The 27,891-nt window shown below is 37.3% G+C and overlaps 2 protein-coding genes across 4 annotated transcripts; both read left to right on the top strand.

The window, feature by feature from the left end:
* The first annotated feature begins 152 nt into the window (after positions 1 to 152).
* On the top strand, positions 153 to 11,978 carry slc52a2 (solute carrier family 52 member 2). 2 transcript variants are annotated; one of them, XM_084423354.1, is made up of 5 exons: positions 165 to 271; positions 7,899 to 8,036; positions 8,189 to 9,041; positions 9,864 to 9,987; positions 10,649 to 11,978. In XM_084423354.1, exons 2-5 carry the CDS (start codon positions 7,907 to 7,909, stop codon positions 10,856 to 10,858), a joined length of 1,317 nt encoding a protein of 438 aa, XP_084279480.1. In that variant the 5' UTR covers positions 165 to 271; positions 7,899 to 7,906; the 3' UTR covers positions 10,859 to 11,978. The 2 variants fall into 2 exon arrangements, with proteins under 2 accessions (XP_084279479.1, XP_084279480.1); XM_084423353.1 differs by lacking the exons at positions 7,899 to 8,036; positions 8,189 to 9,041; positions 9,864 to 9,987; positions 10,649 to 11,978 and adding exons at positions 1,247 to 1,362; positions 2,375 to 5,324 and having other exon boundaries at positions 153 to 271.
* Positions 11,979 to 12,145: 167 nt separating this feature from the next.
* Positions 12,146 to 26,385, top strand: slc52a3-2a (solute carrier family 52 member 3-2a). 2 transcript variants are annotated; one of them, XM_084422566.1, is made up of 4 exons: positions 12,146 to 12,256; positions 22,477 to 23,538; positions 25,166 to 25,289; positions 25,376 to 26,385. In XM_084422566.1, the coding sequence occupies exons 2-4, from the start codon at positions 22,520 to 22,522 to the stop codon at positions 25,583 to 25,585; spliced, it is 1,353 nt and encodes a 450-aa protein (XP_084278692.1). In that variant the 5' UTR covers positions 12,146 to 12,256; positions 22,477 to 22,519; the 3' UTR covers positions 25,586 to 26,385. The 2 variants fall into 2 exon arrangements, with proteins under 2 accessions (XP_084278692.1, XP_084278693.1); XM_084422567.1 differs by lacking the exon at positions 12,146 to 12,256 and adding an exon at positions 17,206 to 17,222.
* Positions 26,386 to 27,891: the final 1,506 nt, after the last annotated feature.

Below are 27,891 nucleotides of genomic sequence, written 5' to 3'. Positions count from 1 at the left end.
AATTTCGCAGAATTTTATTTACGTAGCATAGCCGTTTTATCCAAAGTATGGAAGGGGTATATCCAATCAGCGACTCCTAAAATGCACACGTGACTTGACAGTGAAGTCCATGGTGTAGAGTGGGCGCTCCTCCGTTTACATAAATGTTATTACCAAAACGGAACCCCCCACTCTCTCTACATATTGTAAAGGGTCCAAAGAGAAAAACGCGTTACACAAAACATCTACATCTACTACAAAGCAAATAGTACCGCTGCAGCACAATACATCGGTGAGTACATTTTGAAATTTCTCATTTAAGCAATAACTTACTATTGTCTATTGAAAATGCATTGCCCTTGGTACATTTGTGTGAATGCTTATTAGTTTTTAAACATGTTTACTAAATAACGTTGTTTAAAAGTGTTATCAATGGCAATCTTCCACAGAAATACCAATTCAACACAAACGGCATGTTTTCAAACTTCACGATACGGTGCATTCTAGCGCGCTAAGGAGAACAACCCACGAATAATCTAGTTTTCAGCCCCAGTGCTTATGATTTTTTGACTAGTAAAACCAAAACAATCAAAATTGATATTTAGTCAATTATATCAGGATGTCGATAATACGTCTCTCCCCCTTTATTTATGTAAATACAAAAAGCAGCCGCGTGAGCAAATGTGGCGTGGACATTATGTTCCTTGATTATTTAAGGATAACTTACCAATAACTCACTCGCACAGTTGATAGTGTGTGACCTTGATTTATGCTAGTAAAGTTAGCAGTGATGCAACTGAACTTTTGCACCATTCTTTTACTACTATTTTTGACCCATGAGCAACTGGTAATTTTCATAACCAATGTATTTCCACAGATACTATAAATATTATCACGACGACTGTAAAATAATGGTGAAATAATTCATATGTAATGTAGAAATAGCATTAGATAGCATTGGTTAACAGCAAGTTACCCTGAACTTACCATGTTACCATAGTATCTTTATAATATATTGTATACCAAATGATATGTCTAGTAAATCTAAGGACTGAAAAGGCAGAAGGTGATTGTTTAATTTGTTCAGTTGAAAATGATTAAAATCCTGTAATACCAAAATTACGGTCTCAGACAGGTTACTCCTGTTTTAACGTGATAAAAAAGAAAAAACCTGAGGAATAATATTTGTTGCACGGTTAAGATTAGCTGTGGACTACCATGCTCTGGTCGTTATTACTAAAACATTTATCTGGCCTTTATTTGGAAGTGTGCTCGCCGGATGGTTTAAAAAACAAGCCAAGCCACTTTGATGTTCAACCATGGAGGATCTGCAAGACTTTGGTTCCTCTGGTGCGAGTGCAATGACCATTGCTGCTGAGCTCAGTGAGTACCACTTTTTGTCTGGTTTTTCTCAATGACTTGCAATCAAAAAGAAATCTGCCTTTTTTTTTGCCATTTTCTATAGATGCATGAGTTCAGATGCAAAAGCCTCTAAGTGCCAGCTAAAATTTTCTTCTTGAATGATCATTTTTATAAAGCTTGTATATTTAAGTTCAGTCATTTCACTTAAATGACAATTAATAGGTCATTTGCATTGCCATTTAAGTGAAATTATATATAAGCCCCATATATATATATATATGGGTCATTGACAAATAAAGCTTCAAAATAAAGGTCTTTTTAAAAATCTTCTCAACTGATGTCATGCATATTTTTGAGTCATGTACAGTTTGTTTAAACTAAAGTTTTTTTTTAGCTAACATTTCAAAGTGTTTAAATTCATTTTGTTTTTTTACTTTTTATGGCAGGCGGTACAACCAAATAGTTGTATGTGTATATATACTGTAGTTGTACCACCTGACATGGAAAGTGTACCAACCCACCCATACTTGAAATTAGCATATATATATTTTACCAGTATTTGAGAAAGATCTACAAATCTTTTCACTCTGCCACAAGGATCAGTTGGGGTCCTCTGGAATGCATTATCAGTTTTACTGTTATTACCATGTCAATTCATAATAAAAGAGCCATATTTGCAGTTGTGCCACCCTGACATTTGAGAATATAAAAATTGCCGGAATTTTTTTTAGTTAACTCAGCTTTAAAACTACTGATAAAATTAGTTTTTTTTTGTTTTAGTTTAAAATGTCTCATTATTAAAACACCATTTTAAATCGTTTCAAGACAGTTGCACCACCTGACATTCTGGGGGTTTAAGATGAAAAAAACATAAAATAATATGTATTATTTAAATATACTAAAAATGAATTCAAACTAAATTAACAAACTATTTATCAAATAATTTAAAATAAAATAATGCACTTGGACATAAAAATAGGCAGGTCATGTAATTGACCCCTGTATAATAGTTTTGTTGTTTCATGTTTTGCAGAGGATGATTTTTACTCCAAGCTTGTTGACGACTATCTTGGTGCTCATTACGGAGAACTGTTGGAGCTGGATGAAAAGCCCTGGAAAAACCGCATGTTGGTCCAGATTGGGCTGATGAGAGAGGAGCAAGATCTTTCATGGGTTGATTTAATACAATGGCTCCAAAAGATTATCCCAATGTTTCAGTCGGCTGATTTCCAAAGCCTGATTGAGAGAAACACCACGACAGCTTTAAGCTTAACTGGAGATGCCAGAGAAAATTTTCTTGAGTCGAATGTCAACTTCGAATTTGTTGGACCTATATGTGATAGTATTGGAATCGGAAGAAGAGATTTACTTGAAATGTCAGATTTTTCTGATCGTGCAAAATTAACTGGTCTTACAAACGGCCTAATTCTTGAATTAACTAACTTTATTTCAAGAGAGAAATTAGACCCGGTCGTCTTAGTTTCCTGGATTCGTAACTTTGAGCCTTTATTTTGTTATGATGGCAAGATCCAAAAAGCCTACAAGCTCCTACGCGCTAATCTCAAGAATTTCAGAATACAGTACCGCAACAATCAGAGGAGCCGAAAGCGGAGCCGCGGATTGCTGGATGAGTTTCTTCAGAGTCCATTTGATCTTGCTCCTGAAGGGGATGCAGATGATATTGAATACAGAAGGGTGGCAATGATCAAAGCACATCTAAGGAAGAAACGCAGCATTTCCGTGCATAAACCTACCACTGCAGTCAAGAAGGAAGATGAACCCTTTGATATTTTGCAGACAGATGCCACTGTAAAAACTCAATTTCAGCGTGAACCAAAGCAAATTCCCCATGTGATCAGTGTAAAAAGGGAACAGAGATCACAGAGTCATCAAACATTGATACAGTCACTAGAAAATGTGGAAGAAGACCCAAGAAGTGACACGGGTGACAATGTAACGCTTCTTGATATCTCTGTGCTGTCTTGGCAAAAGATTGCAGACGTGTGTGGAGGAAAGAACGAAGCTGCTAAGTTGGCTTCAATGGATCTACTTCAGAATCACTTCTCGGCAATGCTGAAGGAAGATGCCAACATGAGATCTCTCGATGACAAAGTCAAAGAAAGCACCCATCCACTTGTGCCACCTTTGAATTTCCTGCGTTACATCTGCCAATTCCTTTTCGAACTTATTGATGTAACTGAGCAGCAAATGATGTCATTCGGAAGAGATCTCGTGAACACCACAGGTGAGAAACTGGGACGCGACAAGCATCCCAGATTTCAGAGTTTTGTCAACTTCGATGAGAGCGCAGTGGCTCGTTACATTCACACGGCTTCTGAAATTTTATGTCCAAGTGAGGAGACCAACCCAGACTACCGCAGGTACTGGCTTGCTTTTTGCCTTGAGAGAAAAAACCCTTCCAGACTACCTATAAATAGGTCGAATCGTGTCATTAACTACTTTGAGGCAGCTGCCGGACTCATTCACCATCATGAAGATGTTGTTCTTTTTGTATCTGACCTGCAGCTTCTGAATGAGAACTCGAACTCAAATATCCTGTTGGAGAGCATCAATGCTGATGCAAACGACGAGGCTTTGCAGGCGCTGGTCTGTGTGGTTGCTATTGTCTACCTTAAAGTCTTGGGACCCTTTTGGCAGCTTCTGAAGAGTGATGGAGAATATCCTCTTTTCAGTAGGTACATCCTTTGCCTGTATGACAAGCTCTTGGAATGGTCGCAAGATGCCAGTTGCCTTTTGCAACCAGAAGCTTTTGTGAATGTATTCTTACAAGTACCAATGCAAGAGGGGACTTTTGAAGGAGTGTTCAGATTTTGCCGTGCTAATGCAGAGAACCAGTACGGTACTCTCATGAGAGCTTGTTTACAGAGGATGATGAAAGCCCTCGCAGCTGTACTGGAGGACAATCTCAAAGATTTCTTACCTGGCGGTGAGTACTGCAAAGATCAGCCTAAGAATATAGCGGTTCAAATGGCAAACTGCACATTTTCACAGCTGATGGGTGAGTACCCCTTCGGTCATGGGTACCCTTATGAGAAGAACAGGCCGGATAAAACCCTCAGTCAAGCCGAAGGTTGCGCTTCCAAAGAGACAGAACAAGAACCTGCTTCCCGAAAGACGACAGATGAACCTACATCACCAGCGTTCACATTATCACCTGGCAAAACCATTCAAAAGCAGCAACAAGAGTTAAAACGCTACTCCATCTTGGAAGGAGCAAATCTCAATGCTGCAAAAAAAATGAAGGTGTCTAGACTAAAGCAAAAAGCTCAGGATCACATTTATAAGAAATTGATTGTTGGAGCGGTTTCAAAATATGGCGGCCCGTGTAAAAGCAAGCAAGATGTTGAACGATTGCTTGCAAAACTACAAGGTGCAAACCATGCACATACACGAGAGGTTATTCGCTGTGAGCTGAACTACCAAAAGAGCATCTTGGGTTCCAGAGACAAAAAGCTAAACCACATAGGTTTCTCTTTGAATGACATGGTTTCTACACTGAAGGACATCTTGCCAAATGAGAGAGTTATAGTTACACCACCAGGTGAAACTGTGCTTGATCACACAGAGATTCAAGAGACCCTGATGCAAACAACATCCTCAGACCCTAAAAGCACAGCCACTGGTAAACAAAGCAATATTGATATAAAGAAAAGAAATGTTTTCGGCCCTTGTTACAGGGAGAACTTTGAGTTTATTTGATTGTGTTTTAGTGTCTAAATGACACTTGCATTAGTTTCTTGATTTAATTTTTCTGCATATGGATACAATTTTTGTTCTCAGACGTTTTGTTATTAATAAGCTCGATCTCATATACCTAAGAGATTGCTAGACTTTTTTCTATACGTATCAAAATAGTTCAATAGTTCATTTGTTTTTATAGAAATTGCATTACAAAATAAAACAGTTTTTTAGAAACCTACTTGTCCTGACTTTTATTAAACAACAATAAAACTTTTGCTAATACAACCAATAATGACAATCATCTTATTATTACCAATAATAAAACTGTATTATATTTATATTGTATCGCCTACTCCATATATCAGAGTAGACTATATTTATATAATATGTATATATTATATAAATCATAAATGTATGTAATTGTTTGGAATCACTATCAAACGTACTTTTATTCACCAAGGATGCATTTAATTGAGGAAAAAGTGCAGTTAAATAATTTATAATGTTATAAATTAATTTTTCTAAATCTTTTTAAAATAAATTATGGTCTTTAAACATTCTGCTCAGTAAAGAATCCTCCACTTACAGTAAAGTTTTACTGACCTTAGACTGTACGTTTTACTAGACCTTAAATACTAACCAATATTTAATTTATTTTCCCTTTCCACCCTTTTTCTTTTCTTTTTTTAAGCCAGTGTTACATGTGTCTTTTTCTTTAAAACCGTTTAAAAGCCCTGCAGCATCTCATATTTCTCTGTTGTTTGGCAGTACTGTTCAATTAAACTGAGAAAGTTCATATATACACTTCATTACACACACACACACACACACACACACACACACACACACACACACACACACACACATTCTTGTACATCTATCTTTATGAGGACATTCATTGACACAATGCAATCTCTAGCCGCTAACCCTAACCTTACCTATCACAACTAAGTGCCTAATCCGAACCCTTACCCTAAACCTACCCTTAACCTAATTATAACCTTATCCCTAAAACCAAGTCTTGACCCTCAAACAGGCCTTTAAAGGGGTCTCAGAAAGTGAGGACCGGCCAAAATATCTTCACTTTACTCTCTTTGTCCTCACTCCAATGGCCTAAAACTCAAACTGGTCCTCACAAAGATAGTTGTACAAGTACACACACACACACACACACACACACATAAAGCACAGGTCAAAAGTTTGGAAACATTACGTTTTTTTATATTTTTGAAAGAAGTTTCTAATGCTTATCAAGGCTGCGTTTATTTGATCAAAAATACAGAAAAAAAAAAAAAAAACAGTAATATTGTGAAATATTATTACAACTTAAAATAATAGTTTTCTATTTGAATATACTTAAAAAAATAATTTATTCCTGTGATGCAAAGCTGAATTTTCAGCATCATTACTCCAGTCTTCAGTGTCACATGTGACATCCAGTCTATCACATGATCCTTTAGAAATCATTTTTTCTTGGAAAAAAGTCTTGGAAACAGTTCTGCTGCCTAATATATTTGATGAATTAAAAAGTTAAAAAGAACTGCATTTATTCAAAATAAAAAAATATTTTCTAATAATACAAATCTTCTTTACTGTCACTTTTGATCAATTTAACACATCCTTTGCTGAATAAAAGTATTGATTTATTTCAAAAAAGAAAGAAAAAAAAGACTGACCCCAAATTACTGACCAGTAGTGTATATTGTTGTTACAAAAGATTTCTATTTTTAAAAAATGTGCTTCTTTTTTTATTTAATTTTTTTAGTCATCAAAGTATCCTAAAAAAGTATAACAGGTTATGAAAAAATATTAAGCAGCAGAACTGTTTCCAACTTTGATAATGAATCATCATATTAGAATGATTTCTAAAGGATCATGTGATAGACTGGAGTAATGATCCTGAAAATTCAGCTTTGCATCACAGAAATAAATGATAATTTAAAGTATAATAAATTGAAAACCAATTATTTTAAATTGTAATAATATATCACAATATTACTTTTTTTTTTCTGTATTTTTGATCAAATAAATGCAGGCTTGATGAGCAGAAGAAACTTCTTTCAAAAACATTAAAAATAGTAATGTTTCCAAACTTTTGACCTGTACTATATATATATATATATATATATATATATATATATACATACATACACACACACACACACACACACACACACACACATACAGTCAAACCAAAATGTATTCCAACACCTTCAACATTTCTCACATGATCACAGTTTATTCGCTAAAGTTTAGAAAATGGTAATAAAATATGACAAGAAGTCTCACAAATGAATTAGGTTGAATTAGTTGTCAGCTGTTAAATTTAAGTACACAATTAGATAATACTAATTTAGGTCAACCAATTTACCAAGCAATGCTTAATTGTGTTCAATCTGTGGTGTAAAAAGGTTGCATTAGCCATTAAAGAAAAAACACTTGGTCAGGTCAAAGTGTCTGAATAATTTTTGGTCCCAAATTTTTATATGTTTTCCTGGTAGACCACTGTATGAAGAATGTTTGGGTAAAATATGTCACAGTTTACTTTATTTTGCTATCCTCACTTACATAAATGAACTATAGTGTCCTGCACCCACTAGTAAAAAAATATACAAAAAATGATATCTGGTGTCTGAATAATCTTTGGTTTGACTGTATATTGTTTTAACACATTTGTTTTAAACAGTTTGTTTTCATATTTTAAAATTAAAATACTACATATATATTTTATATCTCATTGCAAGTGAATACGGAGTTTAAGTGAACACTGATAATCACAAGAATTATCAGTTAATTCCTATTCACCAGAAATAGGAAATGTGCAATGTTCTAACTTACCCGTGCCCTTTTCCTAGACGTATAAATGGCAGATACGTGGTGGAATCATGCCATCGTTACACACATTTTGGTGGCCCTGTTTGGAATGGGCTCATGGATCTCTGTGAACTCATTATGGGTTGAACTGCCGGTTGTTGTTGGTGTTCTACCTGAAGGTAATTTGTGTTTTTTTTTTTTATTATTTGTTTACTTATACCATAGTAACTTATTTGAATAAAACTTTAATGTGTCCCACAGCTGTACTTAGAAGATGCTGTATTTATTATCCTGACAACAGTAGAATTTAAAACATGTCCTTTCTTTATAGGGTGGAACTTACCAGCCTATATTTCAGTGCTGATTGCATTTGGGAATTTGGGTCCAGTGGCTGTCACTTTAACCCACCACTTTGCTCCAGGACAGCTAAATGAACGTGTGGTCATTCACATCATACAAGTGCTAGCGGTGGTTGCAGCTGCATTTCTTGCTCTCTTTTGGTCCCAGATGGTCACGGTCGCTGGAGAGCCCAGGTCTGTCCCATTCCTGCTGCTTACTTTTATACTGGCATTTGTCTGCTGCACTTCCAATGTCACCTTCTTACCCTTCATGTTCCGTTACCCCTCGCAATACATCCGGACATTCTTCGTCGGACAGGGTCTTAGCGCACTCTTTCCCTGTGTAGTTGCTTTGGGGCAGGGTGTAGGAAAACTAGAGTGCGTTAAGACGTCCAATGGCACAAAGCCCAACCATCTCAAAGAAAACTTCCCTGCACAAAACTTCTTCTGGTTCTTGTCCGTGATGCTGGCGTTTTCGGCCCTCTGTTTCGTGGCTCTGTCGTACAGAGTGGTGTCCCAGACTGTGGAAGAGGAAGTCCCGAAGACTGAGCAGGAAACAGTGAAAATGGAGGAAGAGGCACACCCTTTACAAAATGGAGGTTCGCCTGTTTCTGAGGAACAAGTTGAAGTTGAAAAACAGGCACCTGTTGTGGCCTTCTGGACGTCACGCAATGTCTATCTGCTCCTGTTATTAGGAATATCCAATGCTCTGACCAACGGCGTGCTGCCGTCAGTACAGAGTTTCTCCTGTTTGCCTTATGGCACCATGACCTTTCACCTCTCTGTCGTCTTGGGCAACATTGCAAACCCTCTGGCCTGTTTTGTGGCCATGTTTGTCCTACTTAGGTAAGTGAGTTAATGTTCTCGTTGAGTTTTTTGGTGTACATAACAGTACTGTATGTTAGTGTGTTAGTGTTCCTGTTTTTTAATTCTGCTCCTGTACAATTTGTCATTGAATTGTGTGATGTAAGTGTTGTTAAAGGGTTAGTTCACCCAAAAATGAAAATTACCCCATGATTTACTCACCCTCAAGTCATCCTAGGTGTATATGACATTCTTCTTTCAGACGAATACAATCAGAGTTATATTAAAAAATGTCCTTGCTCTTCCAAGCTTTATAATGGCAGTGAATGGCAGTTTATGTTTTGAAGTCCATCAAAGTGCATCCATCCATCATAAAATTAATCCACACGGCTCTGCGGGGGTTAGTAAAGGCCTTCTGAAGTGTTTGTGGAAGAAAAATATCCATATTTAAAACTTTATCGACTAAAATAACTAGCTTCCGGCAGACGGCCGTACACATCGATTTACGGAGGAAGACTAACCACTGACCCGACGCACAACGTAATGACGAACACATCGATTCACTTCAGAAGGCCTTTAAAACGGAGGTGTAAAAACGGGAGTGTAAAAACCTTTTTACACCCCCGCAGAGTCGTGTATATTACTTTTATGATGGATGGATGCATTTTGATGGACTTCAAAACATAAACTGCCATTATAAAGCTTGGAAGCTTTTATATAACTCTGATTGTATTCGTCTGAAAGAAGAATGTCATAAACACCTATGTTTTGAGGGTGAGAAAATCATGGGCTAATCTTCATTTTTGGGTGAACTAACCCTTTAATTTAGTTGATTTTAGAACTGAAATTAAGGTTTCATTACAGGTCCAGTGTTGGTCTTGGTATGATGTCACTAGTAGGCGCTATTTTTGCAGCCTATCTCATGGCCTTGGCAGCACTTAGCCCCTGCCCTCCACTTTTAGGAAGTCAGTCTGGAGTCGCTTTAGTGGTTAGTAACTTTATCTCATTACTGGGTGGAAGAGGAACTTACTAAAAATGCTGAAAGTGCTCTTTACTACACCACTGAAATATCATGTGCAAATACCACATGCAAAAGTGCCGGTCAACTGTTTAGTGATTCACCACACTCTGATTATTTTATCATCTGTAAAGATCTGATAAAAAAAAGAGTCAAAAGTAATCCTAAACCTTAAAATCTGCAAGTAAACATAATTATTTAAAAAACGGGTCATTATAGCAATATATATATATAATCTATGGAAGTCTGTGGGGCAACTGTTGTATTACTTGCTAAGTGCTTAATTGTTAAAGCATTTAAAACAAAAATTAAAGTGATATTTTTTAATAAAATAAAAAAAATAGGTAAAATAATAATAATTAATTATAATACTAACTTTGTAATATAATATTTAATATTATTTCTAATTAAATGTTTTCCAGGGTAAATGACAGTGTGCCACAGATGCTGTTGACTTTAGTTCTATTTATTCCATAATATTCCTTGAATATGATAATGATTATGATAAGTCATTCCTGACCACAGTTACCCGTTAATTTACCACACATAATACACAAACTATCTGTAAATACAGTAATTCTACGAAACTGTATCTTTTTTAATCGAAGCCTGTAATACTTTTACCATTTAGATCATGTCCTGGATCATCTTCACTGGCCTGTTCTCTTACCTGAAGGTGATAGTTGGGACTCTGCTTCATGAAGCAGGACATGCAGCTCTGCTCTGGTGTGGAGTCTTCATCCAGGCTGGCTCTCTTATCGGAGCCGTTACAATGTTCCCTTTAGTCAGTGTGTACCAGGTCTTTCAGCGAGCCCAGGACTGCATTGATGTCTGCAGTTAATAATTCAACACTTGAGTTTACATTCACGCCATGCCTTTATATAGCAGGTATCTCTTCACGTGGGAATCTACGATGAAAAGAGATGGTAAAGCTGATGCCTTCACAGGACATTTCAAGTTAATGTCAATGCAAACTGAGCTGCTCTTGATCACATAGCAAATCTTTGCGTTACCTGATGGCACATTGAGAATGTGAAGAATATGTGGTTGATACAGATGAGTCACTTTGAGTGTGTGTGTGTAAACACCTTATTCTAGATTAATTGTTTTACAATACACAAAGACAAGACAAGACATTTGTGGTTGGAAATCAGAGCAGGCCTGATTTTATAATAGAAAACCTCGATATCAGCATGTCAGCAAATGTTCAGCCCAGAAATCAAAGTCAGCGATCTTTAGCTACAATGTACACTATGCCCATGAGTAGACTTATACTATATGTTTAATCCGTGTAGTATTATACACAGCATTTATTATTAAGCTGATCACTGTTGTTGAATGCAAATCAGGTAAAACTTTTTTCAATGACTCTAAGATTAAACTGTTTTGTTGACCACAAGCGAAAAATGTGCATTGCCACATCCATGTTAATGGCATCTTACAGTTGGATTTAGATCTAGACACACAACCTTGTCTCTGCTGAATATCTAGTTTATCTATACAATTTTAGTTTTAATGTACACAAGTCTAAGTCGACAACATGTCAAACCTGTAATATCTGCCATGTGTGATGCTGCCATGTTTTACCTTTTTGATTTCGATTATATGTGAGGCCAGTATTTTAATTACGATTAATCTCATGCATTCTCCAGCTGCTGTTATCACTTATTTTATGTATGTAATATTATTTTTGAAATAAGAATTCAGATGCATTCCTGACATATCTAATGAAAGCCTTTAAAACCTGTTGTATTGATATTGCATTGTAGCATCATCATGCTGTGGAAACTTTGACTAGGCTATACAAATATAAAGATGTCTTCAATGACATTGGGGCTGAAAATATTTTGACATCATAGAACTATTAAGCTATTTTTTTTATGTTCACTTGTTCTCATGCCATTTTTAATATGCCATTGTTATGAGGTCTCACAACTTTGAAAATAAATGGTTCTTCTTTCAACAAAAGTGGAATGTTGTGACTGGTATGAAAACAAAACTTATTCTGGGGAACCATAGGCTCAAATTAGGAGGGATTTTAGCCCCCATAAAAATGTGTGATTAATCACTAAATCGTGATCGTCTCAGTCCCCTTACTCATATAAAAAGGCTTCGGCTCCTTCTCCGTATTTTAGTCTGCGTTATTAGGGCCCGCGCACCGATGGTGTGAGGACCCTTTTGGAATTGCTCCGTTTACCCAGCATTACGCAGCAGCGCCAGCGTCAGAAGCAGAGAAAAGGTGTGTAGGCTACAATACATTTATTAATAGATTGTCATGGTATCTGCCTCTGTTTAGTTGTTTGTTATAAATGCAGTTCACGTAGGCTAATATGATGGGGGAGCGATACAAGACGGTTTATCGTCGACTGCAAAAAGTTTTGGCTGCGTATAATCCCTCACCATCACACAGTTGTTTTGTTTCCTCCTGCGAAAATGGAGCGCTTCACAGCAATGAAGGCAGGCATAGACTACTTTAGAAAAAGATCAAGATGCTATTAAATTAAATTTTTAATTTAGCAATAATAATAATAATAATACGACTTTCTAGACCTTCGGCTACACGTGGTATAGGCCTGCTTCGTACTTCAGTAGGCTAACTAAAATTTGCCATGATATTCATTTTATAATAAATCCAAAAGCAAAACATGTGAAGAAAACTTAAATTTAATTTTCATGTGACACATCATGTGTGGAGACCTATTTGATTTCATCCTAAATAATGATCCAGCTGCTGATTGTGACATACATTTATTAGCATTAGAGTAAAGGCAATTGTGGTTTTGATGCAACTTTGAATTACTGATTAATGTGCTGTTTCTTTTAAATAAACAGAAAACATGCAAAAAAAAAAAAAAAGTAATGATTTAATACTGGACAGAATAAACATATTGCCAATCTAGTAATATAAGGTTTGTCTATGTTCTTAATAAATATGAATGATTATAAGCTGATTATTTAAAATGTTTTATAATGAAATCAGTATTGGGGGATTGACTTCATATCGCCACAGTCTGCGCACCATTTGGACTTTGTTTTTGCACCATCTTCCTGAATTGAACTGATTGTCAGGGTTATTGACTTGATTTCGTCATTTAGTTCAGGTGTGTCGTTAATTATCCTTGTTTGCATATACTTAAGCTCCTTTGTTTCTGTTCATTGTTGTCGAGTCACATTACCTGTGTTGAAAGCTGTTCTCTGTTTGGATTTACCTGCCTGTAGATTTCCTTTGACTTCATCACCGTGTTTGTATATGGCATCTAAATGTCAGTCCTTGTTATGACACAAATAGATTAGAACCTACTGTATTGTTCATGCATATCCTACTGTACAAATAATACACTATATTGCCAAAAGTATTGGGACATCCCTCCAAATCATTGAATTCAGGTGTTCCAATCACTTCCATGGCAACAGTTGTATAAAATCAAGCACCTAAGCATGCAGACTGCTTCTACAAACATTTGTGAAAGAATGGATCGCTCTCAGGAGCTCAGTGAATTCAAGCGTGGTGTTGTGATAGGTTGCCACCTGTGCAATATGTCCTTTTGTGAAATTTCCTCACTACTAAATATTCCACCGTCAACTGTTAGTGGTATTATAACAAAGTGGAAGTGATTGGGAACAACAGCAACTCAGCCACAGTGGTTGGCCATGTAAAATCACAGAGCGGGGTCAGAACATTCTGAGGCGCACAGTGCGCAGAAGTTGCCAACTTTCTGCAGAGTCAATAGCTACAGACCTCCAAACATCATGTGGCCTTCAGATTAGCTCAAGAACAGTGCGTAGAGAGCTTCATGGAATGGGTTTCCATGGCTGAGCAGCTGCGTCCAAGCCTTACATCTACCAAGTGCAATTCAAAGCGTTGGATGCAGTGGTGTAAAGCACGCCACCACTGGACTCTAGAGCAGTGGACACGTGTTCTCTGAAGTGACGAATCACGCTTCTCTGAATGGCAATCCGATAGACGAGTCTGGGTTTGGCGGTTGCCGGGAGAACGATGCTTACCTTACTGCATTGTGCCAAAATAAAGTAGAGGAATGGGATGTCATTAAAGTTCATCTGCATGTACAGTGGGTACGGAAAGTATTCAGACCCCCTTACATTTTTCACTCTTTGTTATATTGCAGCCATTTGCTAAAATCATTTAAGTTCTTTTTTTTTTCCTCATTATTGTACACACAGCACCCCATATTGACAGAAAAACACAGAATTGTTGACATTTTTGCACATTTATTAAAAAAGAAAAACTGAAATATCACATGGTCCTAAGTATTCAGACCCTTTGCTCAGTATTTAGTAGAAGCACCCTTTTGATCTAATACAGCCATGAGTCTTTTTGGGAAAGATGCAACAAGTTTTTCACACCTGGATTTGGGTATCCTCTGCCATTCCTCCTTGCAGATCCTCTCCAGTTCTGTCAGGTTGGATGGTAAACGTTGGTGGACAGCCATTTTCAGGTCTCTCCAGAGATGCTCAATTGGGTTTAAGTCAGGGCTCTGGCTGGGCCATTCAAGAACAGTCACGGAGTTGTTGTGAAGCCACTCCTTCGTTATTTTAGCTGTGTGCTTAGGGTCATTGTCTTGTACCCCTTTTCCACCAACAAGAACCAGGTGCTGGTTCGGAGCTAGAGCTAGTGCCGGTTCGGAGATGGTTCGACTGACGACCCTCCAAAGAACCGGTTTGCTTTTCCACAGGCTAAAAGAGCCAACGCAGAGCCAGGTCTTACGTCACAACTACGTCTCATCTTTATCAGCAACGTTAGCGCGGCGGCGCCAAACACAAACACATCATCAACAATGGCGCACGTTGCTTTGCTATTGATGTTCATGGCTTTGCGGACCTACATCGGCATCCAAACACGGCGGATCCAACGTGTTCGCGCGGCTCGCCATTATTTGTACAGACGGAGATTACAAGCGAGAGTAACGGCATGTACATAACATTTATTTTTAACAATAAGATGCCGACTTTAGCCTTAGATTTATATTTTAGATCGCGTCCATCGTGTTTAGCTGCTGTTAGCTCGATTAGCTGCTATTTGAAAATGGCGGTCACAAGTTTCTCTTCAGTCTTGTTGGCCACGGTAACCCCGCCCCCAGCCTCTGACGCAAGCGGTTCTTTCTTGGCTCCGTTCTAGACCCTGCAATGATTTGGTGCTACTTAAGAACCAGTTTTACTGGTTCGGAGCTGGTGCTTTGGCGGTGGAAAAACAAAGAACCGATTTGAAACTAGGCTCTGGCTCCGAACCAGCACCAGCTCTGCCTTGGTGGAAAAGGGGTATTGTTGGAAGGTGAACCTTCGGCCCAGTCTGAGGTCCAGAGCACTCTGGAGAAGGTTTTCGTCCAGGATATCCCTGTACTTGGCCGCATTCATCTTTCCCTCGATTGCAACCAGTCGTCCTGTCCCTGCAGCTGAAAAACACCCCCACAGCATGATGCTGCTACCACCATGCTTCACTGTTGAGACTGTATTGTACAGGTGATGAGCAGTGCCTGGTTTTCTCCACACATACCGCTTAGAATTAAGGCCAAAAAGTTCTATCTTGGTCTCATCAGACCAGAGAATCTTATTTATAACCATCTTGGAGTCCTTCAGGTCTGCTTTCATGTGTCTTGCACTGAGGAGAGGCTTCCGTCGGGCCACTCTGCCATAAAGCCCCGACTGGTGGATGGCTGCAGTGATGGTTGACTTACTACAACTTTCTCCCATCTCCCGACTGCATCTCTGGAGCTCAGCCACAGTGATCTTTGGGTTCTTCTTTACCTCTCTCACCAAGGCTCTTCTCCCCCGATAGCTCAGTTTGGCCGGACGGCCAGCTCTAGGAAGGGTTCTGGTCGTCCCAAACATCTTCCATTTAAGGATTATGAAATTTTTTTGTAACCTTGGCCAGATCTGTGCCTTGTCACAATTCTGTCTCTGAGCTCTTCAGGCAGTTCCTTTGACCTCATGATTCTCATTTGCTCTGACATGCACTGTGAGCAGTAAGGTCTTATATAGACAGGTGTGTGGCTTTCCTAATCAAGTCCAATCAGTATAATCAAACACAGCTGGACTCAAATGAAGGTGTAGAACCATCTCAAGGATGATCAGAAGAAATGGACAGCACCTGAGTTAAATATATGAGTGTCACAGCAAAGGGTCTGAATACTTAGGACCATGTGATATTTCAGTTTTTCTTTTTTAATAAATGTGCAAAAATGTCAACAATTCTGTGTTTTTCTGTCAATGTGGGGTGCTGTGTGTACAATAATGAGGAACAAAAAATGAACTTAAATGATTTTAGCAAATGGCTGCAATATAACAAAGAGTAAAAAATGTAAGGGGGTCTGAATACTTTCCGTACCAACTGTAAAGGCAGGTGTCCCAAAACTTTTGGCAATATAGTTCATATTACATTCATTTTTCTAAATCATACCGTCATTGGGGGCTGAGCCCCCCCAATATTGAAATCCTAGAATCTTTCTATTCGGTCTTCCTGATTACTTTACTTTTCTGTGTGTCCTCGGATACTTGTCTGTGTGTCCTTCCATGTGTTTTGTCAATTAACCATGATCATTTATTAGAGCAGTTGTTTTAGTTGTTACTAATGTTGGTGTCAGTAGGTTCATAGAAAAGTATGGATGATGTTACTAACATTATTTGGAAAATGTACATGTCAATAATAGTGTTAACAACACTAAATCAATTATTTTAAACATATTTTATATAAACTATAAAAAAATTATATAAACTATAAAAAGCTTAATTATAAACTATGTAATACTACACTAGACCACGCTATGTATTTTTCAACAATATTCAGCACTTGTTTTAAGTCACCTTTTTAGTACACTATTGCATAACATGGTGGTCATAGTTAAACTTTTACTGAAGCTGAGATTGGTCTGTCTATCAAAGGCAAATTGTGTTTTACATTTGCTGTCAGAATTCATGCAAGAAAACAGCTCTCAGCAATTACTGATGATGCTACAGTATATACTATTGCATTTTTATAAAATGTATGATTCAGGTTTTTCTGACTTTCATACTTACATTGTATATCATCTACAAATTACACATTATCCCGTTATCCGTTTCCTTAATAAAACATCAACAGACAGGTGCCATGGTTGGCTAGAATGGGCACACCCACTCGTTCAGAGGATATAAGACACATTTCTCTCATTGTACAGGACTTTGTGTCCATATGATCAGCCTCAGATCATGTGAGTACCTGTCAGATTTTGCATATTATTATTAACTTTTTTCTCTAATTTACTTTATTCATTGCTACATACTCCTTTCTGTTCATTTTACATTCCCATAAGCTAATATAACATTATTTATTATTAAATTAAATGAACTTCTCAAATGTTTCAGGCTATGTAGTTTATTCAGTATCAGTATAAAAGAATAACTGCTCTATATGCTGCATAATTAATGGGCCATTGCATTTACTATATGTATGTTACATTGATATTTTACCTGATAAATATTTGTTGCTTATGACAATCAATAATAATCACAATAAAGTTTTGTATAGCCTAGTTGCACTGTCAAGTATGTGAATTGTATGGAACTTGTTTAATTGACTCTCTTTAGTTTGACTCTAAGTTTAGTTTTGTTCCCATTGTTCCTGTGATCTGTCTTCCTGTGTTTAGTTCCTGTTTCCTTTGTTTTTATTGCCTACCTTGTTAGTTTTTTTGTTTTGTTTTATAGTTTTTTACCATAGTAACTAATATCCTTCACCTGTCCCTGGGACCTTGTGATCCCTGCATATTTATACCCTTGTGTTTTGTTAGTCGTTGTTCCTGTATGTGTGTGTTCTAAGTTGTTGCGCTCCTGCTTTCTCTGTTTGGATTATGTTCCTGATTCCCTTGGATTATAGTTCTGTTCCAGGACTGGATTATCTGTGACTGTTTGTGTTTTTTTTAAAGCTACACTGTGTAGGATTTTCTCCCATCTAGCAGTGAAATTGTTTATGACTGAATATTACTTTCTAGCCCCTCCCATTCCGAGGGCGTTGTAACTCCTACGGTGGTCGTATTATTTCAAATCTGCTGGCAGTCGCGAGTAATCTCCCCCTCGCATTCGTCACGGTGCCACTGAGTGTAAAAACGTGAAAGGCAAGGCTTGAATTTCCAGGTATGTCCCTCTTTGGCTAATGTATTTTCAAGATGGAGGCGCAACATGGCTGCCGCCATTCGAGCGACTCGCTCGTATGTATTCTAAATGGCAGATTCTACGCTTACGAGAATACTTGATTAGTTGGTAGAAGTAATTACACATTAATGAGTAATATCATTTTGAAAGAACAAAGTTTTTTTGCTAAGAATCAACTTAAAAAATGTCACAGTGTAGCTTTAATAAACTGTGCTTGCTTTAGGATTCTCGCCTCTTCTCGAAACAAAGTAAACAGAATATGTCAATAACACACACACACACATACACACACACACACACACACACACACACACACACACACACACACACACACACACACACACACACACACACACACACACACACACACACACACACACAATGATCATGAATTTTTATAAATGAGTGACCTAATATTGTTCCGCTGTAACTAAATTACCTACTCGCTAACTCAGCGATGGACACAGACCTAATAATTTAGCCAAATACTCAAACCACAATGACATCGACAACCAAAAACAGCATAAAGCTGAGTTCCAAAATGACAAATAAACTAAGAGTCAAAATACAGTAACAGCAAATAAGTAGCCTAGCACTGCACTTTCTGCATAATTTAATCATGTCTTGGAGCAGATGGGATGTCCAATTATCAGCTTGTTATCATCCACAGACTACACAAAAGTGCTAAAGTTCAACAGAACATGGAATGAATGATGGAAAGTTTACTTTGCGGATATTAAAACGCTTACTGTGTTCAATGCACTTTTTGACTGGTAGAAACATTGCTTATTCATTCATTAGGATAATAATGTTTTCTCAAAAGTAATCTGGGCAATAAATGCAAACACTTTCGACAAAAAGATGCAAAAATCCGTTTTTAAGAGGTTTGTGTATATAATCGTTGCATATATTTATATTTGTTTATGTTTTCAAATACTTTTGAAGTGAATATATTCTGTTTTTCCCCCACATTGATGTAGCCTACCTTATTTTCCTTTGTTTTAGCTTCTGTTCACTTCTGATCAAAGTTCTGTCCCACTTTTTGCAGACCAATTTTGTTGCACTAAATAAAAGGTAGTCCTATTCATAATTACATGGCTGGCATGAAATTGAATGCTCAAATTTCCTTATACATTCATATACATTTTAAAGTTTTGGTGCATATGTGTACTGTATATTGTTTTAATGCTATTGCTATGACAGTTTTGGACCAGCGTGGCCCAAACCCACCTAGAAACCTACAAACCTCCTGCTATAACTGCACTCTGATTTGTACTTTGATAGCCCTTCTTCCTGACTTTGTTCTTAAAATACATTGGCATAGCATCAAAGTGTTAGTTAGACAATGCTCCAGTCGCTGTTTGGATGTTACTGATTAACTTCACTTTAGCAGATGATTCTTGTCCGATGTGAACGTGCACTCAATGAAGGGTCAATCCGCCTGGAGTGCCCTTAGATTAAATGTTTTGCTTGAGGGCATAATGATGAATCTTTCTGACATTACAGCTGAAAGAACTTCTCTGTACCAAATTTCGAATTTAAAGATGAAGTGTGTAATTTCTCCTCCACAAGTTGCACTAAAAATAATTGCTTTCATTATTGAATGACATTCTGTTGGTTAAAGGAATGGTTCACCCAAAAATGAAAATGCTGTCATTTATTCACCCTCAAGTTGTTCCAAACCTGTATGAACTCCTTTCTTCTGCTGAACACAAAAATAATGTCAGTAACCAAACAGTTGTTGGATCCCATTGACTTCCATAGTATGTTTCTTTTCCATACTATTTCCATAATTCCACTGAAATTACCCCTAACAATTTGTCCCAGGAACTTTTTTTCCCCCACACCTGTTGCTGTCTGCGTTTCCACCCCGGTCTAAAGTACCTTGAAGATAAGGCAAAGGACTGCGCGCTACTTTACAGTTACCGCTGGATTTCATCCTCTGAATTTAAAGGGATACTCCACTTTTTTTGGAAATAGGCTCATTTTACAACTCCCCCAGAGTTAAACAGTTAAGTTTTACCGGTTTCTAATCCATTCAGCCGATCTCCGGGTCTGGCGGTACCACTTTTAGCATAGCTTAGCATAGATCATTGAATCGGACAAGACCATTAGCATCTCTCTCAAAAAAATGACCAAAGAGTTTCGATATTTTCCCTATTTAAAACTTGACTCTTCTGTAGTTACATCGTGTACTAAGACCGACGGAAAATGAAAAGTTGCGATTTTCTAGGCTGATATGGCTAGGAACTATACTCTCATTCCTGTGTAATAATCAAGAAACTTTGCTTGTCCAGCAGGCATAATGATATGATGCAGCGCCTGAAAATTGGTCTAATAGGTTAGACAAACTTAGTCCCGGTCACATTGGAAGTTACAGAGCTGGGGACTCTTTTCAGGCGCTGCGTCATATCATTACGCCTGCTGGACTCATGGTACGGCAGCAAAGTTTCTTGATTATTACGCAGGAATGAGAGTATAGTTCCTAGCCATATCAGCCTAGAAAATCACAACTTTTCATTTTCCGTCGGTCTTAGTACACGATGTAACTACAGAAGAGTCAAGTTTTAAATAGGAAAAATATCGAAACTCTTTGGTCATTTTTTTGAGAGAGATGCTAGTGGTCTTGTCCGATTCAATGATGTATGCTAAGCTATGCTAAAAGTGGTACCGCCAGACCCGCAGATCGGCTGAATGGATTCGAAAACAGTAAAACTCAACTGTTGTTACTCTGGGGGAGTTGTAAAATGAGCCATTTTCCAAAAAAAGTGGAGTATTCCTTTAAGCCTAATTAAGCCTGAACCTCGTCTTCGGTCCATCGTCGTATTATTTAAACTCCATTGTTGATTTGAATAGCAAACAACTGTTACTGCACGCACTGCAACAGATGGTGGTTAAAATAAAATGCTCAACCAATCAAAATGTGGCATTTTCAGCGCCAAAGTCCCACAGCTGAAAGTTCCTGGGGTGCGTTCTCCGATAACGTCTCTTAGCGCGCTACGAAGACTCAAAAGGTACACCTTAACTACAGGTATACCTTTCCTACGTGTGTTCTCTGAACTATACCTTAGGATGTTGCTTAAGGTAAACCTTCTTAAGTTCGACCTCAGCAGGCGCTGTCCATGGTGGAGGCGCTGAATAGGTTGATATCGATGCCTCGATGATCGATTGTGCGCTCTTTCCTTCACAGCGGTATAGGTAAAGTATTGAGAAAACAATGTTCTTTATAAAGAAGCGTTTTAGAAATAGTACAAACTGCATTTATCGGGGCTCATTGAAATATGTACATGCAGAAATAAATATGAGTATGTGTTTATAATTTAGCTAGTGTGCAATCCCAAACCCTTACGGCCATAAGTGTGTTAATGTTCTCCACAACGTATGCTGATTATCCACCAGCCATGTAGTTGACATACACTAACTGACTCCGCGGACGGCGCCGTCTTTGATTTAAAACAAGTACTCACTGTCTTGCTGCCATAGCTATAAAGTTTGTGTAAACTCATCTTTCTTTATATAGACTCCTAAGCCTTTTCTGTCAAATGGTTCGCCAGCTGATGTGCCTTAGGATAGTAATTAAAAAAGCTAACAACCATTAGTGTATGGAAACTGTATTAATGAAAACACTTCCATACACTGGGTGTGCTATAACAACTTAAGTATTTTATGTGTAAAATTTTTAAGTAAAAATGTAATTTTAATACTAAATCAGATTTTATATTAAATGTTCATATAAAATTTTCTATGTGTAATTAAACTGCGATGTAAAAAAGCTTTTTGCGTAGTGGTGGTGGCCACTAGCGGTATGAACCGTCAGCAGCGATAAGGTATAGCTAAGAGCGCTCCAGACCAACCTTACGAACGTATGACTTACAGAAGGTATACTTAACTAAGAAGGTTTCGGAAACCACGTATTAACGATAAGGTACTTCTTAAGGTACAACTTAAGAACGACGTAGCGTTAAGGTAGTTTCGGAGAACGCACCCCTGAACTTTGAAAAAGTACTACCTTGCGAGCAGGGACTTTTGGAGGGGGAAGTTTTTACCTGGAACTTCATTTAGACCCTGGTTCCTGGGGAAAGTTCCTGCGGTGGAATCGTGGCTTATGAAAGTCAATGGGGCCCAACATCTATTTGGTTACCCAAAATCTTCAAAATATATATTTTTTGTGTGTTTAGCAGAAGAAATAAATTTATACAGGTTTGGAACAACTTAAGAGTGACTAAATAATGACAGAATTTTCATTTTTGGGTGAACTATACCATTAATAATGATGATTCTGTTGGTTACTAACTGTATCGTTTTTCTTTCCTGAAGACATTTAGGTTATGAATTCTGAGGGATACTGATCTAAATCATCATGGCCATGTCCATCCTCACCCATGTTTTGGCCAGTCTGTTTGGCATGGGCTCCTGGGTCACCATCTGTGGTGTGTGGGTGGAGCTTCCTTTAATCGTTCCACATGCACCGGAGGGCTGGTACCTTCCCTCCTACCTGACTGTTATTGTCCAAATTGCCAACATCGGACCTCTGTTTATCACATTAATGCACCGCTTCCGCCCAGGAACTCTCAACGAGACAGCGGTTATTTATTTTATTGTTGGTTTCGGGATACTGGCCAGCCTCTTCCTGGCTTTCTTCTGGAGTGAGACGGTAGCAGTGCGAGGTGTGGAGTGCAGCCTTCCTCTCCTGCTCCTCATCTTCTTCATCTCCATAGTGGACTGCACTTCTTCTGTGACGTTCCTTCCCTTCATGGCGCAGCTCAAGGCGGAGTATCTCATGACTTATTATATAGGGGAAGGCCTGAGCGGTCTTGTCCCAGCTTTAATGGCGATGGTTCAGGGTGTAGGTGTGATGGAATGTGTAAATGCATCTCAAATCCTCAGATCCAATGAAACGCATCTTAATGAGTCAGAAAGAGACGCTAACTACCTCGTGCCTCACTACCAACCAGCTAACTTTTCAGTTGAAGCTTATTTTTTCTTCCTGGCTGCTATGATGGTGGTTTGTTTAGTGGCGTTCTTACTTTTGAACTACCATCCAGCTGTGGCTCGAGAGCACTCCAATAACACAAATGGAAATGGAGACCATACATCCCTCAGAAAAAACAAGAGAGCTGAACAGAAGCCAATGATGCGTTCTCAAAAGATTATTGAGAAGCCCAGGGGCACGTTTGGGACCGGGAGGTACACGTGGATACAAGTAGTGTACATCTACATTATCCTAGCATGGGTAAACGCTCTGACCAATACTGGCTTGCCGTCAGTGCAGTCGTACGCATGTTTACCATATGGAGACCAGGCCTATCACTGGTCAGCCACTATGGCGAATGTTGCCAATCCTATAGCTTGCTTCATCACCATGTTTTACACTCAAAGGTGAGCTACATCTTGAAAAACAATGATTTCATAGGTTGTAATCTGATTTCTTTGTTCTTTTAAACAATATCTGATTATATATTGTAGCTCTACAATATTGTATCATGCTTTTTACAAGGCTACTTCCCACACAAATATGTGCACATGAAATAATGATGAAAGTTTAAATCAGGTTTAAAATCAGAATGATTTCTGAGGGATCATGTGACACTTAAGACTGGAGTAAGCTTTGCCATAACAGGAATTGATTTTGAAATATACTAAAAATTAAAACAAACTTGGATGTTGGCTTGAGAAAGGCAAAAAGTTTTAAATATAGACAGACAGACAGACAGATAGTTAACTTAATTTTTTTTTTCAATTTAGTTTTAATTTGATTCTAGCTCCATGCTGATTTCAATTTAAAATGATCCTAAAATTTAGACTGAGATTACTATGAATTTAGTCATGTTTTTAATTTGAATATTTTATTATTCTAGTATTCTCATACTCAATTATTTGTAATATTACAAATAAGTTGGCAAAACTCAAAAAATGTAAGGCAATCAGTTGCCTCAATTTTTAAGTTAAGAAATTCAAAGTTTAAGTAGAACTGGCAGATTTTTTTATTTGTACTCAAACATTTCAAGTTAAAAACAAGTAAAATGTATGAGTACACTAATTCATACATTTAACTTAAAACTTTCATGTAACCTCAATGTGAACATTTTTATTTCTTAGCTAGCTATAACAAGCTAGTTCAATAAATGCTAACTTGCTAATTTGCTAACATGGTAGCAATAGCAGGGAATAGCACTTGCTGTATCAGTGCAGCAATATTAAGCTTGTATCATACTTGCTCTCAAACCAAGCCTAAACTCGCAACTCTCCTAAAACCAACATGAACAGAAATTCTTCTAAATTAGCATAACATTAATCACTACTAAATCTCCCACGTAACATTAATCTTGCGTGCACACACACACACACACACACACACACACACACACACACACACACACACACACACACACACACAAAAACATTATATTACTCTTAATGTTAGCATTTACGAGTGCCATGGGCAAAGCATGCTGGGAAATAGAAATCCCAGCCCAGTTTCAGTTAAACTTAAGTTGGTCTAAATTAAAAGCAATCATTTCATATACCTCAAAACAATTAAACTGTCAGTTTACCTAAAATATATCAGTTCTGTGAACTTGAAAGAAAAAGAAAGTACAAAATACTCAAAAGTTAATGTGACTGAACTAATTAGTTTAATTTAAGTTTGTCCTATTCAAACCAATTAATTATTTTGAGCGTTAGGGTTTACAGTGCACCAGTTCCAATCTTGGTCAGAGGATGAAGAGTTAACAACTTTAAGTTGGCCACCACATGCTTATTCAAAAAGTGTAGTTTTCTTAGTCACATTCATACAATTTGCTAAATCAGTGATAGACAGAAATCAAAAGGTCCAGATGATGTGCCATTCTCCATTCATCCGGACTTCAGTTTGACCTATCCTCGATTTGCAGTAACACCAGACTCCACTTGATAGATAGATGAATGGATAGATTTGATTTTGCACATTTTGGCTATCAACACAATTAACTAACTCTTCCTCAACTCTTTGTTACATTCTGAACAGGTCTTTAGTGCTAATGGGAGTTCTCACTTCTATTGGCTCTCTAATTGGAGTTTTCATTATGAGCATGGCTGTGTTGAGTCCCTGTCCACTGCTAGTTAATGAGACCTCTGGAGCCATCATTATTGTGAGTATTGGGGACCAATTACTTGTTTACATCTTATATAAGAAGCGCATTTCTTTTTGCATATTTAGTAATACTTTGTTTTACAGGTGTTGGCGTGGTTCTTTTTTATCTTCATCCTATCCTACGTAAAGGTGATTGTTGCTGTTATCTTGCGAGATGAAGGCCATAGCGCTCTTGTGTGGTGTGGAGCTGTAGTGCAGTTGGGCTCAATGTTGGGGGCAGTGACTATGTTTCCTTTGGTCAATGTATTTGAATTTTTCACCTCAGGTGACCCATGTAACACTAATTGTCAATGAGAAATGGGATCTGTAAATAATATTAATAATATTATACTTAATTGTTGAGCATATGTAAAATATTAAAATTTTCTATTAGAATTTTTGTCAGAAAAGGAAATTGTTTAAAACTAATATCAAATATTTTAATTAATGTAAAATAATCTTGCTTTCAATGCCAATTGTTTTTGCATGCTATACAGATATGTTTATTACAATAACAATGTTTGTAAAGTTTTTTTTTCTTATTTGCAAAGTTTGTAAAGTGTTTTATGCTGACTTTTATTATTATTATTATTTGCTGGCTTGTCCATTTATTTATTTTTTAAACATCTTTAAAAAAAATTAACATGGTTTCATGAATGGGAGTACTATTTTCAATGGCAGTTTTGCCAGAATTATCAAATGTCCACTAGGAGGCAGTAACAGTCTACAGTGAATAGTTCTCACCCATGAGCAGAGGGTTACTAGGGGACCTCAGTAAGCTAGTTTCAGAATGTCTTAAAATGATTAATTATTATTTATTTATTTTAATCAGTAAAATCTCACAGAATGTATTAGTGAAACATACATTTGGATTTCTTACTATGGAGAAAAATCAGAAAGGTTTTTAATTTGTCCCCTCGACAATTTTATAAAGTGATCTAAAATATGTCTAATGAATTTCCCAATATAAACATTTACTTGAGTTGCCTTTAAAATATTATTGTTGAGTTAAATTATGAATTATATCAGGAAATAAAATCCTGCAGAGAATTTCTGCATAAAAACAAAAGCACTTATTTTGTTTTCTTTCCTTAAAAAAAATGGAACAACCTGTTAAGGCAGTAAAATTTGTTCATGATTCTACATGATTATTTAAATGTATTGACAGCCTTAGTTTCTGTTAATAACATGATTTTTGTCATAATTTCAACAACAAAAAAAACAAAAAAAAAATGATATATTAGTCTCTTTTCAGTGTGCAAAGGTCATTGAATTGAGCTGATAGAATCTTAATAATCTGCAGTAATATAGATTTATTTTATTGTGCTGCAATATCACAATTTAAAGTCTTAAGTCTCCTCTTTGTCTTAACTGCTGATATTCTAATACAGGGGTTTTCAAACTAGGGGTTCGGGGTGCTTGGGGGTAATGCATTAAAAGTTCTGCCAGTTACATAATCATGTTACTTTTTTTCAAGTATCTAGTAATTCTTTCACGACCACTATCGTCAAATACGATTGACAATTAGCATATAGTTTGGATTGGCGGTATGGTTCTGTTCTGGGCAAGAACTCCCTGCGCATCCATGTAGCCTAGCATGAATAAGAGCAGGGAGAGCAGCAATAACCCCCCTTAGGGAAACAGAACAGAACCAACATGAATGTATTGCAGATTTCATTAATGTCAATATTTGAATGTACAACAATTCACAGGGTAATCAGAATACCGAAAGACTGGACGAGCGGAGGAGCTGGGGATGGAGGAGGGTAATTAGCTCCTGAGAAATGCGATAGCTGCTGATAATACTGAAGGAGCTTATATGAATACAGTGATAGGCGTCGTATTCCTAAAGGTAGACGTGGATCAGCTGATGCAAGCTTGACTAACGTGACCTGCCAGAATTAACGCTACGCTTAGTAGGCTACAACACGATCTCATGAAAGTGCGTATCTATAACACGAATGATATTTCTCGTATCATTTATAGCCTACTCCAAAACGAGTTTTTGCGTTCAAATGATATTCACTGTAAACCCCTTGTGTAGGATTAGGGATGAGGAGGGCGTGCATATTACACGCCATAAAGTGCGTATCTTATGCACGCGAAAACTGCGTATCATATCATATGTACGCAAAAACTCATTTTGGCGTATAAATGATACGAGAAATATCATTCGTGCTATAGATACGCACTTTCATGAGATCGGGTAACAACACTTTTAAATTCACAACAAATTAAGCAACACAAGTTTTCATGTATTGACACCTCTCCTGTCCCCATGTTGAGAGAATCAGGAGTAAGTGCAGAGTTGTGTGAACTGTGTAAACATGATGATTATTGTAGACTAAATTTGAGCATGCATTTACTCATCTCACTTCAGCATTTTTAAAAATGAATAAAAACTCATGGTATTACGCAAAACTGCAATAATTAAATGTTAAAATGTATTTAATCTCACTTAATTAACGTCTTTGCTGACCTGCAAAAATGACTTTAGTTATGACATTTGTGTTTTTATTTATTGCTGAAGTGAGTGGAACTTCTGTGTCATTCTTCTTCAATCCAGAATGGCGGGACAGCTGAAAAGTTACTTTGAGCTGCGCCTTCTACTGTACAGGTGT

Source organism: Rutilus rutilus (assembly GCF_951802725.1).
Source record: "Rutilus rutilus genome assembly, chromosome: 11".
Classification (NCBI taxonomy): Eukaryota; Metazoa; Chordata; class Actinopteri; order Cypriniformes; family Leuciscidae; genus Rutilus; species Rutilus rutilus.
The sequence above is the reverse complement of the archived record's forward strand: the minus strand, read 5'-3'. Positions and strand labels throughout refer to the sequence as shown.

Bases quoted from the DNA above. Each gene is read 5' to 3' on its own strand.
- slc52a2 (XM_084423353.1), top strand. From the start codon at position 1,299: ATGGAGGATCTGCAAGACTTTGGTTCCTCTGGTGCGAGTGCAATGACC. The intron at 1,363-2,374 runs GTGAGTACCACT...CATGTTTTGCAG, and splicing joins GACCATTGCTGCTGAGCTCA to AGGATGATTTTTACTCCAAG.
- slc52a3-2a (XM_084422566.1), top strand. From the start codon at position 22,520: ATGGCCATGTCCATCCTCACCCATGTTTTGGCCAGTCTGTTTGGCATG. The intron at 23,539-25,165 runs GTGAGCTACATC...CATTCTGAACAG, and splicing joins ACCATGTTTTACACTCAAAG to GTCTTTAGTGCTAATGGGAG. The intron at 25,290-25,375 runs GTGAGTATTGGG...TTTGTTTTACAG, and splicing joins CCTCTGGAGCCATCATTATT to GTGTTGGCGTGGTTCTTTTT.